Source organism: Nyctereutes procyonoides, unplaced genomic scaffold (assembly GCF_905146905.1).
Source record: "Nyctereutes procyonoides isolate TBG_1078 unplaced genomic scaffold, NYPRO_anot_genome, whole genome shotgun sequence".
NCBI classification, from domain to species: domain Eukaryota; kingdom Metazoa; phylum Chordata; class Mammalia; order Carnivora; family Canidae; genus Nyctereutes; species Nyctereutes procyonoides.
In genome coordinates, this window is record NW_026575020.1 from 6,733,025 (window position 1) to 6,750,909 (window position 17,885).

Genomic DNA, 17,885 nt, shown 5'->3' on the forward strand with positions numbered 1-17,885 from the left:
TTTCTTTCCTGAAAGATGGGGGAGGGAGGAGATTAGTAAGGGTAGCACCCATTTGTTCCTGCTGGGGGTTCGAGGGAGGAGATGTGGATTGGAGGTGAAAGGGAAAGTTCTTTGGCGGCCGGCAGATCAACTTTTTTCTCCCCGACCCGAAAGAGGGAAAGAAGAGACCAAATCCGCCAGGGGAAAGAGAGGCCGAGGAAGGATTCCAGGGTCCGGGTGTGAGACCCTGACCCCAAATACCACCACCAACCCCCACCCCGTGGAATTCTGTTTTGGGAGATTCCAGCCATTAAGTTAGTGATGGTGGTGAAGAGGAGACTGAAGTGCTCGGACTCTCTTGGCCATTCCCTGACACTTCGGTGCCTACCCCAGCTGCCTCACACCTGATTTAGCACCCCCCTGAGGGCCTACTCTAGGGCCAGTTGCTTCTGGGATGGCCACAGCTTTGGGCAGCTGCCTGGAAAGAAAGCACCGGGTCTGGAGGAGCTTCCAGACCCCTGCGGCCTCCGCTGTCTCTGTGCCTGCCCTCCCCCAGGGTTGGACTCTTTCAACAGTCTCTCTCTCTCTCTCTCTCTCTCTCTCTCTCTCTCTCTCTTCTGCCTTTTTAAAACCATCTCTGTTGTCTCTGTCCCTTTCTGACAGCCTCTTTGTCTTCTCATACTCAGCCTCTCTGACTTCAGTGAGTTTGAACTGAGCCCGTGAAAGACTTAGCAGTGTCTCCAGAAATCACTTCTGGGCTCACTCATTAGGCTGCCCCTCTTATTTGGGGGCAATGTGGAGCCCTTGGCCTGGGGCCCTTTCATCTGCAGGGGGTAGAGGGGACGTCACACATCCTTCCATCACAAAGACATTCTCTTCTACAGAAGGGGACAAAGTGAGTGGTTTCTTTTCCAGTTCCCTCCTTCTCACTTAACTCTGTGTGTGTGTACCCATCCAAGTTGTGGGGTTCCTTGTCCCAGGACAGCCTCCCTGCCGCTCTGACTGGCCTTTGTCTTTATTCTCTGCTGTCATCTGCTTCTTGGACTCTGCCCTAACTTCTCCCCTCAGAAATGGATCCTCCTGCTTGTTCTCTCTCTGGGGCCCTCCCTTTTCCCTTCATCCTTTCTCTCTCTCTCCATCTTTTTATTCAATTCCTCTGATTGCTAAAACGTTGGCAGCCCAGCTTCTTAAAGGCACGGGGATCAACACTATAATCACTGGGGAGAAGAGTCTGGAGAGAAGAAGGAGTTAGCAGCTTTCCAAAAGCCCCTTCCACCAAATACATTCTACCTCAACCCCTGAACAGCACAAAAGCAAATGGGGTGTATATGTGTATATGTGCAGAACTGATAAGAGGCAAGACGCTTCATGGCTAAGTAAACCAAATATTTCTATATACAAAAGAACAACAACAACAAAGTCTTTCCAAACTTGCTGATTTGGGCGTAGGCCTATATGCCTGGATGGAGGGCACCAGGCCTCACATGGAGAGATTCAGCAAGGAGCCAGCAACTGAGACATAATGGTGGAGAGGATGATCTCCCCGCTTTTGTCTCTCCTGGGGGAAGACTGAGTGTGAGTTAGGGAAAAGAAAGGGGAGGGGGTGCCCCCAGGGCCAGAAGAGACAAAGACCTGAAGGGGGCTGAGAGAATGGAGAGGAAAAGAGGGGGGTATCAGTCCTTCATGTCACTGGCAAAGGCAGCAGGGGGAGGGAAGACAGAGAAGTAGGGAGAGTTGGTAACACTGGAGTAGAGGTCTATAGGACTGGCTCCCAGCTCTCCCCCTTACCTCTGACCTGTCCCAAAGAGCAAAATCCTTCAGCCTTTCCCTTTTGTTTCCCATCCTCCCAAACAGGCTGAATTCAGAAGCTAATAAAACCTGGTTCCACCCTCTTCTTCTCCCTCCTGTCCCTCCTCCTCTCCAAGGAAGAGGTCATCCTTCCCCATTCTCTCAGGGATTCCAAGACTTTGGCCTAAATTCTGGAATGCTGCCTTGGGGAAAAAGCACCGGAGAAACTCTACCTACATTTACATCCTTGCCCCCCACCAGCAACTTCCCAGGTGAGGGAAAAAGACTCGCCTCTCACCCTGAGTCTGTGTGCGATTCTCCGGTGCTGGAAAAGGGTAGCCTGAAGGGTTGGAGCACTCATCCTTCAAATCTTTCTCCCCCAGTCCCCCCCCTCCCCCACCCTCTGCAGTCCTGTCAAGGTTGCCTCTGAATCCACACTCTCTCTGCTTTCTTTTATCCAAACTAGGTAACACCACACCACACCACACTCATCCTAACCTAGAAGCTTGACTTCTCCTTCTCTTTTTCCCTAAATCCCTTTCAACCTAGACTCCCAACCTGGGAAGCTTCATCCACCACCCACCACCCACAAATCTTCCTGTTAACAAGGATGGGGCTCAGCGCCACTTGGAACAGAGCATGGGAGCCAGCTCCTGTATGCTCCAGACTGAGGCCGAAGCCACCACTTCCACAAGGCTGATGCCATGAATAATTAACACCTGGGTGTGGCGTCACTCTAATTTTTCTCCTCAAAGGTTTACACTAGCAGGCAGAGTTAAATATCATGGATAATAGTGGCTATAAAGTCACTTGGCTGGGCTCCAGCCAGAAAAGGAAAAGCCAGCAGCCCTGACCGGACTTGGCAAACACTCTGGCCCTCTGCTCCTCATCCATCACAACTTTGGGGTGCAGTGTAGAATGTCCCCGGAAGCTCCTTCTGGCTTTGCTCTTGACCATCAGGCTCTTCTCTAATGGGGAGGGATGGAGACCCCCACATGAAACCCAAGAGGAAAGTTATCAGTTCTCCCCTCCCAATCTGCACCCCATTTGCTCTCTCTCCGGATGGGGGCTTAGGGAGGGGAACACACCATATGTCCTAAAACACTCACCAACTTTCTGGGACCACCTGATTCCTGGAACATTTCTTTTCAAGAAAAACTTAGAGAACTTCTTCCTGCTTTAGCCCCAAACACACACAGTCCCTCACTGCTGAGGAAACTTTCTTTGTTTCAGGAGGTCGAAGGAAGGCTACTGGGGTGTGAATTCATTTCCTTGTTTTGTTAGCCAGGAGGGTGGGGAGCCAAGGCTTTCAGCTTCTCTCCCTACTCTTCACCCTCTGCCCCCATTGTCTCCCCCAATTTGGATTTGAGTATAGCTCCTTCTCTACCCTCGATACCCTGTCATACACATCGATGCTACCATGAAGCTTTAGTTCTACAAAGAAAACCTTCCATCCCCCTTTCAAGTGCAGAGGGCTTCGATTTGATCCCCATCGATTACAAAAATCTTTGCCTTCAACTCCAATAATTTCTCCCTCCGCCTCCACCTCTCTTGCCCCCAGGCTCCTTCTGCCTTCAGAGTTGGGTTCTTTACCCTGGGCTGGAGTCGGAGCCGCCAAACTCCTGGAGGGGAACCGCTGAAAAATGGAGCTCTGTCTGCTGCTTCAGGAATGTTGGCTCTATCAGGCTTGCAAATATAATTTTTATATTAGGTCGTGGTCTTTGACTGGGTTTATATGCCAATGAGGCATTTCTGGTTTACCAAATTTATACAAATCTCCCCTTAATTGATAATCACAGATGCTGTAATTTAAGACCTCCAGCCATAGAGCTTTCATATTAACTGCTGATATATTACTGTAAATCGTCTGAAATAACCAACTCCTGGGAGCAGAGCAGAGAGGGAGGAAGTGGCTCCGAGAGCGAATCTCTCCCCGGCCGCAGAAATAGCCTAGCTTCCACATCATTTTCCGTGAGAAATGATTTATCGAAGACATGGCCATAAACAACACAACTCGCTCACAAACACACAGACGCACGCGCGCACGCACACACACACACACACACACACACACACACAATGGCTGGCATGCCGGTCGAGAAGCTGACACCCATATTGCTATAAATCAAGAAAAAGGTTGGAGGAGAGAGAGAGAGACAGAGAAAGAGGGGGAGAGAGAGAGAGAAGAGGAATATTCCTAAAATCTCTATGCAATGCCTCAATGGGTATAAACACACAGAGCACCGTGTGAAGAGAAATGGCAGGAAATGAAGATGGCTATTTGTCACATTTTACGACAATAACATTAATAACAAACAATAAATTTACATGGACATATAAGACGCGGTAGGTAGTGAGAAATCCCTTCTACTTACAATACCCCAGCCCGCGATGTGGCTCCGGCTGCGGGGCTGTTTTATTGCTGTCTCCCTCTCTTTTTCTCTCTCTCTCCCTCTCTCCCCCTCTCTCTTTTTTTTCTCGGGGTACAGGCTTGTTTTTCAAAGGACAGTTGAATTGCACGTCAGAAACAGGGAGACCGAGCCTGCGATTTTCCTGACGAATACATATCTATTCTGCAACCTCGGCATTAATTATTTAATGAATCACGTGACCAGGAGGGGGAAGGGGGTCTTTCGATTTCAGGCTCAAAGGACCACTATGACCTTCCCCTTCAGGAGGAGAAATTTTCCTGCAAAATAGGTTCCCCCCAACCCACCAATGGAAGAGTAGTGAGTTTTCCTTCTCTCTCCCACATTCACATCTATACCTACTCTACCTACAGCTCCCTAACCTCCCCCCACTCAGGCACACACTTACCCACAGCCCACCTCTCCTCTCTCCCTTCTCCTCCTGCTTCTGCTTAGTTCGTGGAGGTGCAGAAATAGTCTGCAGGGGCGTCTGGGGGGTGGGGGTGGGGTGGGCGCGGAGCCCGGCTCCAAGCCCCTGGATTTCTCAGCTTCCACTTCTTCTCTCTGCATCCTTTAAGATCAAGATTGCCCTCAACTCCGTTCTCCCTCTCACTCCTCGGATATTGATTTTAGTGGGACCAACTCCCTCCTCCCTAAAAAAGCAAGAACATTTCTAAAGGGACCAGTTTCAAAAGAAACACTTTATAAGTCCAAGTTACATATGTATAAAGAATGGGGCTTTAATTCTCCTTCTGATCTTGTATGGTACCTTTGGAAGGGGCAGAAAAGGGACAGGGTAAAGAAATGACGCTGGAGCTCCCAGGGCTGAGAATAACCACAAGGGGGACTCCCCCCTCCCCCGTTGTGTTATTACCATCCCAGGGAATCGAATTCTACTGACCAGCTGAGAATACGCTCTAGAGACAAAGACCCCAGACTAAGGTATCTACACAAAAGCAGTGGATACTCAGTGTCTCTCTACCTAGGTCACACCTCATCTCTGTGCCCCCCTCCACCCCAAACACACTAGTGAAGACAGCTTGAAGATTTGAACTAGAGAGGAAGGAAAGGTAGAAAAGAGGCTTTGAAGGCTGCCTGGCAGGCAGGGGTCCCTATTACCCAGGTGTTAGTACCCTAAGCTCCCAATCAGCAGACAATGGAGCCTGATCTATGGGGAGAGATGGCGAGGGTGTCTCATAATAAAGGGTTAAACACAAGGATGATAGGAGAAATCCATTCCCTAGGCCGAGAGAGAGAAACAGACACATGTTCCTTCATCTCGGACGTAAACAAAACAAAACAAAAAATCCCCCAAACCTTCACTTACAGCTTGGCCCCAGAATGAGCAGACCAGTTACAACCAGAATCTGAGTCCTGGCCCACCGTGCGGGGTGGGAATGCAAAGAGAAGCAGAAAAGACATTCCTGAAGGAGCCCCTCTCGGCACATTCCCAGCCTTATCTTCAGCAGCTCTGTCCGAGTGCAGCCTGGCCTACATCGCCAGAGCAGGCAGGGCAGGGAGAATAAATTCGGCTTAGGGTAGGGGAGCAGGGGCGGAGGGGTCGCCATCGGTTCGTTTGAAGAGGTCTGAACCAAAACCAACTCAATGGGAAGAAGGCTGAGGACCCAGGTGCCTTAACAACCCCCAAAGAAACAGCCACCCCGCTCGCCGCCGGCCTGGCCCGGTAAGTTCCCGATGGGGCAACAGGGCAGCCCCTGCCTCCTCCTAGGAATCCCGCTCCCCGATGCTCGGGTGGGGCGCCAGCGGAGCCCAGACTCTGTAGGGGGGTGGCCGGCTTTGATTGTCCAGATACAAAACACAGACTGGTATTGAATTCAGCCTGCTGCCGATGTGAGCCCTGCTCCTGGGTCCAGCCAGGGCAACTCCTTACAAAGTTCTGGCCACAAATCCATTAGAAATGGTCCCCTATACGCAAACAGTCCACTAAAGTCTGAAAGAAAAATAAGAGAGACAGAGAGATTGGAAGTAATATGCAGGAGCATGAAAGACAGCAATCTCTGAAACCGAGAAACTATCTTTAAGGACAAGAAAAAGAACAGCAGAGTGACACGAAGGCATGCCAGGCAGGTTCTGTTAAAATGCCCACACTCTTTTCAGATCCTGGGAATGTCCATGTTCAAATAAACAAGCGCCTGAGCGCTAGCGGAGCGCTTTCTTGCTGCCGATAAAGCGAACGTTCATTCTGCGAGAAAGACGAGATTGATTTACGAATCTGAACGCGCCGGTTTTATGGCTGATCACAAATCCGTCAGCGCTCAACTCACGCTGGGAAACTTCCCAACTCTGTTTTCCAACCAGACTCCCCTCCCCTGGCTGGCCACTCTTCCCAGGGAGACCCACCGCGGGCGCTGGGGTGGCCCCAGAGACTCTGGCAGCACTGGGGGCAGCCCCTCTGCCCCGGTAGGTGCAAGTAGGAGGGCCAGCGGGAAGGGCCCAGGGACTTGGAGGGAAGACGCGGCAAAGATAAGGAGTGCTAGCCGGGCTCCTAGAATTGTAGGAGGTGAGACCATCCCATTGGGGAGCCTGTGGAGGTGCTCAGCCCTGGAAAGACTGGGAGTCTGGGACTGAGGGAATCTCCAAGCTCCGGCCTCTGGGACTGAAACCCTTAAATGAACCCCAACCTCCCCTTCCATTGTTTCCTTCCTCTTCTCTTTGATGGGCCCCTCACACTGCAGAGAGCAGCTCCTATGTTCCCCGGTGACTACAGCTTCCTCACCTGAGCCTCTAGAGGGCCCACAATTGGTCATCTGCCCCTATGAGTAATGGGTGCACGTCTGACATGAGCCTCAAAAATTTGCAGTCCAGGAGCGGCCCAGCTCCCTTTCTACTCACTCCCTCTCCTGCCCGGGGCCTCTAGCCCCTGCATGTATTAGGCACAAAGGAGACAGTACCAGCCAACCGAGGCCAGTTGTTCCTTGCCTGAGATAGAGTCCCCAAGTTCTAGGAAACGATTTACAAACTGCGAATCAATACCCCCCCTCCCGGCACACATCCCAGCAAGGTTCTGTCTCTCCTACTTTTAATTGAAGGAACATTTCCTCTCTTCCCAGCTGGAGTCTCCATCTGTCTGTCGGTCTGCCTGTCTGTCTCTTTGTCTCTACCTCCTCTTAAGAGAATGGCTGCTGGTGTGGATTTTAAGATACAGCAAGTAGAACAGAGATTTGGAAAGGCTCCATATGAGCAAATTCTCCACCCATCTCTTAAAATTCAAAGTTGCTAAAAACTTTGGTTGATGTGGCAGAGCTGTCCCTGGAAATGGTCACAACACCCTGTCCTGAGCTTTCTCCCCTCTCTCTTGTTCCTCTGCTGGGGAGGTAGGTACCCATGGGCTCTGTGAGTAGCTGGGGTGGGACTAGGGATTTGGGAAAGGGGACACAAGTGATTATACGAATAGCTTCCTAAACAAAGGAACTTTAGAAAATGGGTTGAGAAGCCATGGATTTGGATCTCACACCTTGAGAGAAAGTAGCCTCCAAGGGACTGTTAGTTGGGGGCAAAGGGGGAGGCTTCCCTCTCTTTAGAACCCACGGGCTTCTTCCCTTAGCCCTCTGAAGCCCTATGGACCTCTCACATCACTTCCCTTTTGTCTTTCTTCCCTCAGCTCCCTCCATGAGAAAGAGGAAAGAAGCAGGGATGAGGTGGACATGGGTGGGGGGCAGTTTGAACCCCATCTAAGGAAGGAGTTCTACACAGAGGGTCAGATCAGCACCTTCCCTCCCTCCCTTAGCTGTACCCTTGAGCTAAATTTTTTACTCCTTTTCTCCCCAGTGGACAGTAATAGAAAAACAATCCAGAAATTCCCAAAGAGCAAAGAAGGGGTTGGGGACTGGAGGGAGATGAGAAGATGGGCCACACAGCAGCCTAAGGACCCCTCACTGCAGAGGTATGACTTTCCCTCCTGGGCAGGAGTCAGGAGCCAGCATACTGTCCAGTCTCAGAGAGGTCAAGGGGCTTCCGAGGTCATTTTGTGGTTCTAATACTGAGCTAATCGCCTAGAAAACGTGGCCTTTCCATGAACTCTCTCTCCTGCCAACCTCCTGCCTCCAAAGCCTCAGTGAGCCCCAGGGTAAAAGAGCCAGCACATTCAGGTCTGAGGCAGAGCCCACTGACTCCCTCGCCCTCAGAAGCAGGGCCCCAGAAGGGAGAACATAGCCCCCAAAACAAGAGAGCAAAAGGAAACCAAACGGAACACTGAGCCTCCAGGAAGAAGGGCGGGGGGGGGGGGGGTGGGAGCAGCATCGAAGAGGAAGACTCTGGCATCAAGGAACCTTGCCTGTAAACGGAACAGTTTCCTGCTCCAGAGTTGCAAACATTTGTCTAGAATCCCAAGTTAAGAAAGAAAGAAAGAAAGAAAAAGGAGACATCTACCTATACCCTGCTCCAAGCCTGAGGCATTCCATCCAAGAACTGCATTCCATTTTTCCAGGAGTCCGCAGTGACAACATCTCACCAGTAAATAGACAGAGAGGACACAAGCCCCCAGTGTAGACCAGCGAAGTCACGGAACACACCGGCCACATGTGCCTGTCACCAAACAGGCACACACATGCATGCATGCTGGAGCTCTCCCGGCCTGCCTGCATTTTCCAAAACCCGAAAAGCACTTCTGAGCTGCCTCACAAACAACCTTCTCTGGGATTTTTCAGGGGCCCTGACACCTCAGTCCCAAGCAGTTCAAACACTCTCCAGGTGTGAGGCCCCTGTCTCTCCCTCTGACCCGAGCATCAGTCATCATAAAAGGCAGCAGATCTGACCAAGCATCCACCATCAAAAAACCCCGCAAAGAAAGTTGAAAAAGGAAAAGAAAGAGGCTAGAGAGTTTCTTCTTTCCTTTGTAAGAAGAGCTCATAAAACGATAAAAAAAAAAAAAAAGTCAGCCCAGGCCAGGGCTTTGTTACCTTTGCGCCTCTTGCCTCCTCTGGCATGAATTCCGCGGATCCCATTCATGACGAAGGGCTTCTTCCATACTGAGAGAAAAAAGTTTTCAACTTTATGGTTCCAAATTTTTTCCCCCTCGCAGATCCGGGAGAGCCAGCTAACACTTTTTTCCCCCAACAGCCGGTCTGCGGAGATTTGCTGTTGAATAATAACAAAGGAGAGAGGATACGTATTTAAAGAAAAGAAGTGATTAATGGTTTTCTGTATAATTCTCACATTTTTCTTAGCTCTTGTCTACACAGAATGGCTGTGAACTTTAAGCTCCATAGAAATCTTTTTTTTATTCTATTCATACCTTCCAAGGAGCAGCTTTGATTTGGTTCTATAGAGACATTCCTGGGGGGGCATATGCTTTTTAAGAAGGATTTTCCCCCTCCACGAAGAGCAGCCGCATCCCCTGGCAGCCAAACATCACACCGCGATTCGACTGAAACAAAGCTCGCCGCTCTGAGGCTCCAGGTCCCGGCAAATTTTTTATGAGCCTTCCAGAAGCATTTCAACGGGGCAGTTCTACCGCCCTTGCCCCGCGCTGTGGACACCGGGGTGCCCCCCCTGTGTCCTGGGCCCTCCCCAGCCTCCAACTCCTAGGCGCTGCAAACCCGCAGGAATACAAAAGAAATAACAAGAAAACGTGCTGGTGGAAATCAGCTATGTTTATTTTCTGGAGGGAGACGGGACCAAAAAATACGACTTTTAATTGCATATGCCCTCTTGAGCCCCATGCTTTTTGGTGGTGGGTGGCTGTACTCTGGCCCACCACAAGACCAGAGACCCCGAGCAAATCTGGAGCCCTTGGACCTTAGCACTTCTCTTGGGTGCTGTCCCCCCAAAGTGGCCCGAGCCTGACAGAACTGGTGAGGGTCCTCAGCACCCCCTTCCCCTTCCCCCACTCCATTCTAGGGGTGACTGGGACCTCAGAGACACAAAGCTATTTGGTCCCTAGTCGTACTTTCGATACTTTCTATGAGAAAGAAAATGAAAATTAATACAGGAGCAGGGTTTCACAAAAGAGGCCATTTGTCTTCTTGATTATCTATTTGCTTGTCAGAGTTTGAGCTATGGCACCGGCTAGCTCCTTTGTAATATAAAAATACTCTGAAAACCTGCAAACACCCAGAAACATCTGTGCAAAAAATTAGACTCATTAAAGCTTTAAACACCTCAGAGGAAAACGATACCTTCTTAGGCGGGAGGAAAGAGGCCGGCCTCGCAGAATCCTCCCTCCGAACCTTAATAAGCAAAGAGTCGTCTGTCTAGAAAGAGACAGCTTAACCGCATTTTATTTGCTTATGACAAATAAATCACGATATGAAAGGCTTTGCCATACTTAAGCCTCTCGTGTCCTACAATGAAACTCCCCCCCCCCATTAGGGATTGGAGTCAGCCCTCCCAGTACTTTCGATTCATTTTTGGACTGGAGGGAAAAAATTAAAAGCCCCAAACAAAACACACCCACCCCAAAAGGAAAACAAACGAACTACCACAATCGGGAGTCCTCAGAGATTGAAAGTCCCCTTGGACCCTTTGAAAAAAATCCTCAACCACATCCAACATGAGGCCGAATGGCCTGGGATGCTTAACATATATCCTGGGTGGCATATTTGTCTGTATCTTCACATCAGGGTTTCAACAAAAACACGCCGTGCTGGTCACAAGAAACCAAACATTTATTTCTATTGTCACTCTGTACAGGACACAAAATTTCACGCCAACGAAGGGTTCTAGACTTGGGCAGCCCCCAAACTAGGAAGGGGCCTGGTTTGGAATGTCAGAGAGAACAGGAGAGAGGACGCACGTGACATAAAATAATAATAATCATCATAATAATAATAATAAAATAATTAATAATAATAATAATAATCAATGCAAAACGATGATAAACTATGGGAGAGGTCTGCAACATTATCTCCCAGACGGGAGGGGTGCCACATTTTATTTGCTAGTTTCACATTCGTTTGCAGTCTAGGAGAGAAAGCCTTCCCTGTAAAACTAGATTGGTGACAGGGTTGTGCCCAGCTCCCAGAACTCAACTGGTTCCTCACTCTGCCAGGAATGGCTTGACCTTCTAGAAGAAGGCCCTCCCGGTCTCCCGGTCTCTCTTTTTGTCTTAGACTCAACTTCCCTGCCTGCTCCTGCGTTACCAAGGCCACCCCACCACCACCTCCACTTGTCTCCTTCCTGCTGTCCCCCACCCCGGCCCGTCTCGGTGGAAAGGGGTGAGAAGTCAGTGTGCCCGCGGAGGGGCACAGAAGGGAAGGAGGGTGTGTGTGTGTGTGTGTGTGTGTGTGTGTGTGTGTGTGTGTGTTACCGTGGCCAAAACACTGCGCTATCTGGCAGTCACAGGGTGCTTTCGCTGGGTGTCAGGAATGGGGGACACAAAGAAAGAGAATCCAGGCTGTGTTCCAGCGGCGGCAGCAGCAGAGGCGGCGGCGAGCCGGGCCTCATTTGTTAGCCGGGTGTCGAGGTAATGGTCGCCACCGAGGCCCGTCCTCTCCTCGGCAGAGTAAACAAGACAGATGGGCCTGGGCCTGGCGTGATTAAAGATGAAACGTGGATCCATCTTCGCCAAAGCTGAAAGCGAGGAGTACAGCCTCCTCCTATTTCTCTTAATGTCTCCTTCTTTCTCTTCTTCTTTCTTTTCTTCTTTTTTTTGTTTTTAAGGAAGAAAGCAAGAGACTTGAACCTTGCTTCTGGGGGGGCCTCACCCGGCTCCCCATTGTCATTTCTATAAATAAAGCTTCCCCTCCCCCTCCTTTGCGTTTATTCGTGTAAATAGATAAAGTGGGGGAGGGGGAGGGCAGGTAGGCTTTTGCGGTCCCAGGCCCCAGGGTCCCCTCCCGCAACTCCTCCCGCCCCGCCCCCACCCCACCCCCCGCGCTCACAACCCACCCCCGCCCCAAGGTTCGCGGCTCCCGTGCGGGGGGGGCGGGGGGCACTAGAGCGCGGGGGGACCTCCGTTGGGCCGGCCAGGGGGCCCTCCGGCGGTGCCTGCGGTGCCACCGGAGCGGATCTTGGTGTTGGGCAACTTGTGGTCTTTTTTCCACTTCATGCGCCGGTTCTGAAACCAGATCTTGATCTGGCGCTCGGACAGGCAGAGCGCGTGGGCAATCTCCACCCTCCGGCGCCGCGTCAGGTAGCGGTTGTAGTGAAATTCCTTCTCCAGCTCCAAGACCTGCTGGCGAGTGTAGGCTGTCCGAGAGCGCTTGGGCTCCCCGCCGGCGTAATTGGGGTTTACTGGACACACACAGAGAAAGGGAGAAAGAGAAAGTTTTATTGCCCCGAACGGGAGGAGGGAGAGCCCTTTCTTCCAGCTAACACAGTGTATCCCTCCCTCCCTCGCCCGTCACCTCTTCTTCTTCCAGAGGACGGGTGGGGTGGGGACGGAAAGGGAAGAATGAGGGGGGCCCCAGGAAGAGAAAGAGACCTCAAAGTTTTGGAGGGTTGTGTCGTCTCCACGTTGTTGTTTGGGTGTCTGGAGAGGGGGCAGGGGGAGTGAAGAATCCTCACAAGGTTTTAACCGCTCCTCTCTCTGCCCTCTTTGGCCTGGGGCCCAGGGTTCGAGAATGCGGGGTGAAAGGGGAGGGGGGCTTCCCTAACCTAAACCTTTCTTCTATTAGTTCCCACCCTCTGTGCTCAGATTCCACGGAGCGCATGCCCCCAGTAAAAACTTTTGCTCACTTCTGGAGCCAAGGAGCCAGACTAGAGGAAAGAAAGGAAAAAAATAAATACTGGGAGTTGACTCAACTCTCTGCTCAAATAGAGATTACCTCCTCCTCCTTCTCCTCCCCCACGCCGCACACCCCTCCCCAACTTCCAACTTCACTGAGACTGCATCTCCCTGGCAAAAAAAGTCGCTGGTGAGAATGGCAAAAGAGGATGGGGGAACTGACTTCAAAGGCGTGGGGCCCACCAGGCCATAAAAATTTATGGGGGATGTAATTATGTGGCTCTGAAAACAGGCGACCGTAAATCTCCGGCAATGGCGAGTTTATAGCGGGGACAATTGGCTTCCCCTAGCTCTCCTCCCCCCCCCCCCCCAGGCCTCCGATGTCCCTTCGGTGTAAACCTCCCGGGGTGGGAGGGGGAAGGGGTGCCCACGCACTCACCCGTGCTCACGTGAACTTTGCGCATCCAGGGGTAGACGACGGGCTCTTTGCACGCGGAGTGGGAAGGGCTGGGGTGCAGGGGGTTCTGGGCGCAGGGAGGCGGCGGGGGGCTGCTGCTGACCGCCTCGCAGCGCTGGCCGGGCTCCGGGAGGAGGGCCCCGGAGGGCGGCGGCGCAGGAGCCCGAGGGGACAGCCCGGGCGGCGGCGGGGGCGGCGGGGGCGGCGGCGGAGGCGGCGGGGGCCCGGGGTCCCGGCAGGCCGCGTAGCGCTGCACGGTGCAAGCCGCGCGCCGCCCGAAGCCCGCCTCCGGCTGGAAGCTGCTCTCTCGCCTCTGGCCGCCGGCGTAGTACCCCGGCGAGTGGTCGCTGGGTAGGTAATCGCTCTGTGAATATTCCTCGCACGGAGGGAACTTGGGGTCGACATAGTTTGAGTTGATCAAAAAAGAACTCATAGCCATTAATTTCTGGGAATTGCCCACAAAATATACTAAAATTTATTCCGACCCCTGACTCGTTTTCCTGTTTCCGAAAGCCCTCCTACTTACTGTCAAGTGAACAAAGTTAGGGACCCACGTGATCCTCGGAGCCAATGGCCGCCCCGCCTGCGATTCCCGGATAAGGAAATCTGCTCACCCGGACCCTACTCCAGCCAAAGAGGTTTATTTCCCCCTTCTTCTCTTTCTCCCTCCCCACCCACCCACCCAACACCAGGATTTACATAGGGCTCCTGCGGGGCGACCGCCTCCACGCCCAGCTCTCTCCGGGATCAGAGAAAGGGAGGGAGGGAGAGAGAAAGAGCAGGTTGCCGCCGGACGGCCTGTTGGGGCGCTGGGCAGAGAACAATCCCTGGATCCCCTCGGAAGTTGGGGCTCTCGGTGCAGCCCTCTCTTCCAGCCCCCTGCCCCGCCTCACCGCCCCGAATTCTGTGCCTTACATAGGCCCCCATGCCCTCCTGGAGACGGGAAGGAGTCCAGGAGTCAGTCTGGGGAGTTAAGTGAGGGGCAGACTGGGGGCTCCGTCTGGAGAGGGGAGCCCACATGGGGGCGAGAGGCAATGAGCACACCCGGCTTTTCTCTGCAGCCGCCCGGGGACGGGTAGGGAGTGAGAGAGGAGGCGTCGGTAGGAAGCAGGCGGGTGCAGGAGGGACTTGTCAGAGATGAATGGAACCGCGGGCGGATCGATAGGAAATTCATGCACTAATTCGGGGAGACCTCGCCGTCCAAATCGCATTTAGCTGCGCTATTAGTTTGGCTGTGTCAGTCTTTCCGTTCCCCTCTCTTATCCACTCCTTCCCTTACCCCACATGGCCCACGCCGGGAGAAAAGACTTAGTTTCCCACCCTGAACATGAGTGCTGGAATAAAAATCTTGCAACTTTTGATAGCACACTGAATAGCAATTTACTAATACCAGAACCACCGGAGCAATGCTAACCACGGTGTCCAGACGTCCTAATTGCCGCTAATGCAGCTGCCTCTGTAGTGAAGAGAAATCTCACATCCTTATGATGCTGGGGGTAAGAGCCCTAGGGGTGATGCATACACACACAAGGACACTCCTTGGGAATCGCATATTTTTCCAAGGCATCTTGTTCTGATCCCAAACGAAAAGGCGACCACAACATCCGTTTGAAAAGCAGTTTTCTTTGCCTTCGCACACTGATGACAACAGTCACTTTTTCCGGATTTTCAGTAAAACCTTCCTGATCCCAGAATAGAGAATAAGTGGGCTTGAGGGAGAGGATAAAACACCACCACCAATATTAACCTATTAAGTGAAAGGGACCAAGTCTTCCAGGGGCAGGCATGGGAAATTTCAGGTAGATGATTCCTCCATCTCTAACCAATGAGGGAGGAAAAAGAAAGAGGAAGAAAAAAAAGAAGAGTCTTCGTGTGGTCAGTCGCCGGATGGTCCTCATTTGGGGAAAAAAAATGTTTTTTCTTCGGGAAAAAAATGAGCGGAGTGTTTATGTCAACTACATATTCCCCTAGATACGAATTTGTGACCACAAAATTCCTTACACAAATTCGGATCTACAGGGTATATACAGAAGACAGATAGATCTTCTTGGCCCAGAAATTTTCCAGTTCTCCTACTTTCCACGCCTTCTTCGTTTGGGGTGTGGTTTCAGTGCTTGGATTTTATTTCGTTTTGAGCCCTGGGAGCAGGAAAAGGCACCGCGCGGGTCCATTTGTGGGATTACGAGGTTTTCAACCTTCTTTCTCTTCTATTAGAGAAAAATAGAAGTAGCCAGTCCCGCAAAGGGACGCGAACCTCCGGGCCACCGCACAACCCAGGGCGGCGCATGAATTATGAGATGTAAACATTAGCTAAGCACAAAAGGAGGAAGGGTCATCCCGAGGCTGCAGCGAAGTCAGAATCAGGCCCTTCTGGGTGCCCTCGCGCCCCTCCCCTCTGCCCAGGACTTTTATTTTTTTTTTTTTTTAAGAAAAACAAAACCCCAATCGGTTCCTCCGTGCCCCTCGCAGCCTTTAGTTTGCCATCAAACGAATATCTAGATATTTTCCAAGGCGCCTCTCGGCAAAGGGAGGAGGGAGAGGCGGCTGGGTGTGAAGGAGGTGTCATAAAAGTCCTTTTGGAAAAATTCAATGGTAAAAAGAGAGAGAAACAGCTGTAAAGAAAAATGCTGGGAGACCAAACAGATGGGGCCCCGGATATTTAATGACGGGCAATTCCGTTTACAACCTGAGAAAAAGATCAAAGGCGTTTCATTTCCGAATGAAGGGCAATGAGGAACCATAAAAGATGCAGCCAGATGATATTCGGGCCCCTCCCAACCTCCCGTACCTCCTGGGGCCAGAAAAGGGGATAATCCCTGAAGTGTATGGAGGAACCCCATTTTCCCCACCTCCCCAGCCCCAGGCAGGCTCTCTCTGTCCAAATTTGCTCATTCTGCCACCTGCTAGGGTCTCTGGCAGTGGGACCAAAATGGGGATCTGGTAAACCTGGGGGAATCTGGGGTTTCCAAATGAACTTTCTGAGAGTCCCAGTAACCGCTGAATTTACTAAACTGGGAGATTGGGATTGGACTGCAAGGTAACTGAGTCCAGATGGAATGCTGAGACCATTGCAGGGTGAGAGGAATTGGCATAGAGAAAGCCTCCACCTTGCCCAGACTCCTTACCCATCTCCCTGAGAAATACTTGCATCCCGACCTAGCAAGTCAGAACGATATCAATTTCATTAACAGATAACAGCAACAACACACACAAAAAAACAACCCTCTAACCACCACATTGCAGAAGTCTCTGCCCATCCCCAGTCCTGGGACCCTCGCAGGTGGGTAGGAGGAGTGCTCCCTCCCACTTGCCAGAAACCAGGTCCCCAGACCCTTTGGTTTTCTACCCCAAATCTAGATTGCCAATTTTGATCTCCCGGCCTGATTTCTAACACCAACACTCTCCCAGCCAGGCTGACTTGCAGATAGTTGAAACATCACACACACACACACACACACACACACACACACACTTATATTTTAATTATCTTTGCCGAGAGGGTCAATAGACCCCCATTTGGGCACCGAGGGAGACTAGAGTCTGGCCCTGGGCCCATTGACAAAATGCCTGGGTAGGACCCCCACCAGCCCCCCAGCGCCAAGAAGGGATCTTTCCAAGTCTTGTCAAAGGCCACTTAGTCAGGGGTTCCAAGACCCATTCCAACTGGCCAGGCCCCTCCCCCACCCCATACCTCCTGTCCTTCTCAACTCGCTTGCTCTCTGAAACCCCGTCCAACTCAGTCGGCTTTTCGGAATTTGGGGAGGGCCGCTAGGCTGGCCACCGGGCCTCTCTGCTGCTCTACACTTCACAAAGGATGCAGCCCAGGTGCTCGGAGCACCCCAAGAGAGAGGTATGGGAGGCAGAGTCACTGCGGGGCTGGGTACGGCTGATCCTCCGGACAGAGCGCGGAGATTTTCTCTGCTGCGCGCTGGGAGCCGCCACCTGCCCATCCCACCGAGGCGTCGCACCCCCCCACCCCCCACCCCAGTCGAGTGCAGCCGCGATGGGTGGGGGACGAGGTTTAACAGCGACTCCCCGGACGGATTTCACCCAAACCGCCGGCCGCCTCTCCCCTCCCCTCCCAAAAGAATACTAACACGAGTACTCATAATAAAAATAAGGAAAAGCAAGGGCTCTGCGCGCGCCTCCCAAGCCACCTCCCCTGCGCTCCCCGGTCCTCTGCCGGCTGGCCGGCCGCCTTCCCCCGGCAGCCACAGGTTGCTAGAGTGACCTCTCGCCGCTCAGCCCCCTCCACTGTCCCGGGTGTGCCCAGGGCACACGGAATCATCTACCTTTTGTCGCCTGGGAGAGAGCACGGAGCCAGGGAGGGAGACCAGACCGAAGGGCCGAGGAGGCGAGCCCCCAGCCGGCCGGCGCAGCGGAGGCCGCGCGGAGGAGAGGAAGGCCCGGGGGGAGCGGGCAGCAGTACTCACCGGGCGGCTCCCTGCGCCCTCCGGCCGCACACCCGCCCGCGGGCCCGCTCGGCCACCGAGGAGCTCGCTCTTGTCCACTATTGTGTGTCCGGAAAACCGAACCGCGGCTGCGGGCACAGCGGCTTTGGGCCCCCTTGGAGGCCGGAACAAGACTTTTTTTTTTTTTTTTGATGTGTTTTTGTTTTTGAAGCGCA

The 17,885-nt window shown here is 52.4% G+C and overlaps 2 protein-coding genes across 3 annotated transcripts in view; both read right to left on the bottom strand.

Annotated features, from left to right (window-relative positions):
* HOXB3 (homeobox B3) overlaps positions 1-11,956 on the bottom strand; it is a 26,786-nt gene extending 14,830 nt beyond the window's left edge. Inside the window, exons 1-2 of one of the 2 annotated variants that reach the window (XM_055323318.1) lie at positions 10,313-11,956; positions 9,095-9,272 (exon numbers count right to left, since the gene is read on the bottom strand). The gene's annotated coding sequence lies outside the window, so the exon portion shown is untranslated. Of the gene's footprint in view, positions 1-9,094 lie in introns of both variants that reach the window. The other variant, XM_055323311.1, reaches the window with a different exon arrangement.
* A 57-nt stretch (positions 11,957-12,013) lies between these two features.
* Positions 12,014-13,892, bottom strand: HOXB4 (homeobox B4). Its single transcript, XM_055323354.1, has 2 exons — positions 13,241-13,892; positions 12,014-12,368 (listed from the first exon to the last, which is right to left on the bottom strand). Exons 1-2 carry the CDS (start codon positions 13,695-13,697, stop codon positions 12,070-12,072), a joined length of 756 nt encoding a protein of 251 aa, XP_055179329.1. The 5' UTR covers positions 13,698-13,892; the 3' UTR covers positions 12,014-12,069.
* Positions 13,893-17,885: the final 3,993 nt, after the last annotated feature.

Coding starts and splice junctions, on each gene's coding strand:
- HOXB4 (XM_055323354.1), bottom strand. CDS start 13,697: ATGGCTATGAGTTCTTTTTTGATCAACTCAAACTATGTCGACCCCAAG. Junction 12,369..13,240: donor CAAAGTTCACGTGAGCACGG/GTGAGTGCGTGG, acceptor GTGTGTGTCCAG/TAAACCCCAATTACGCCGGC.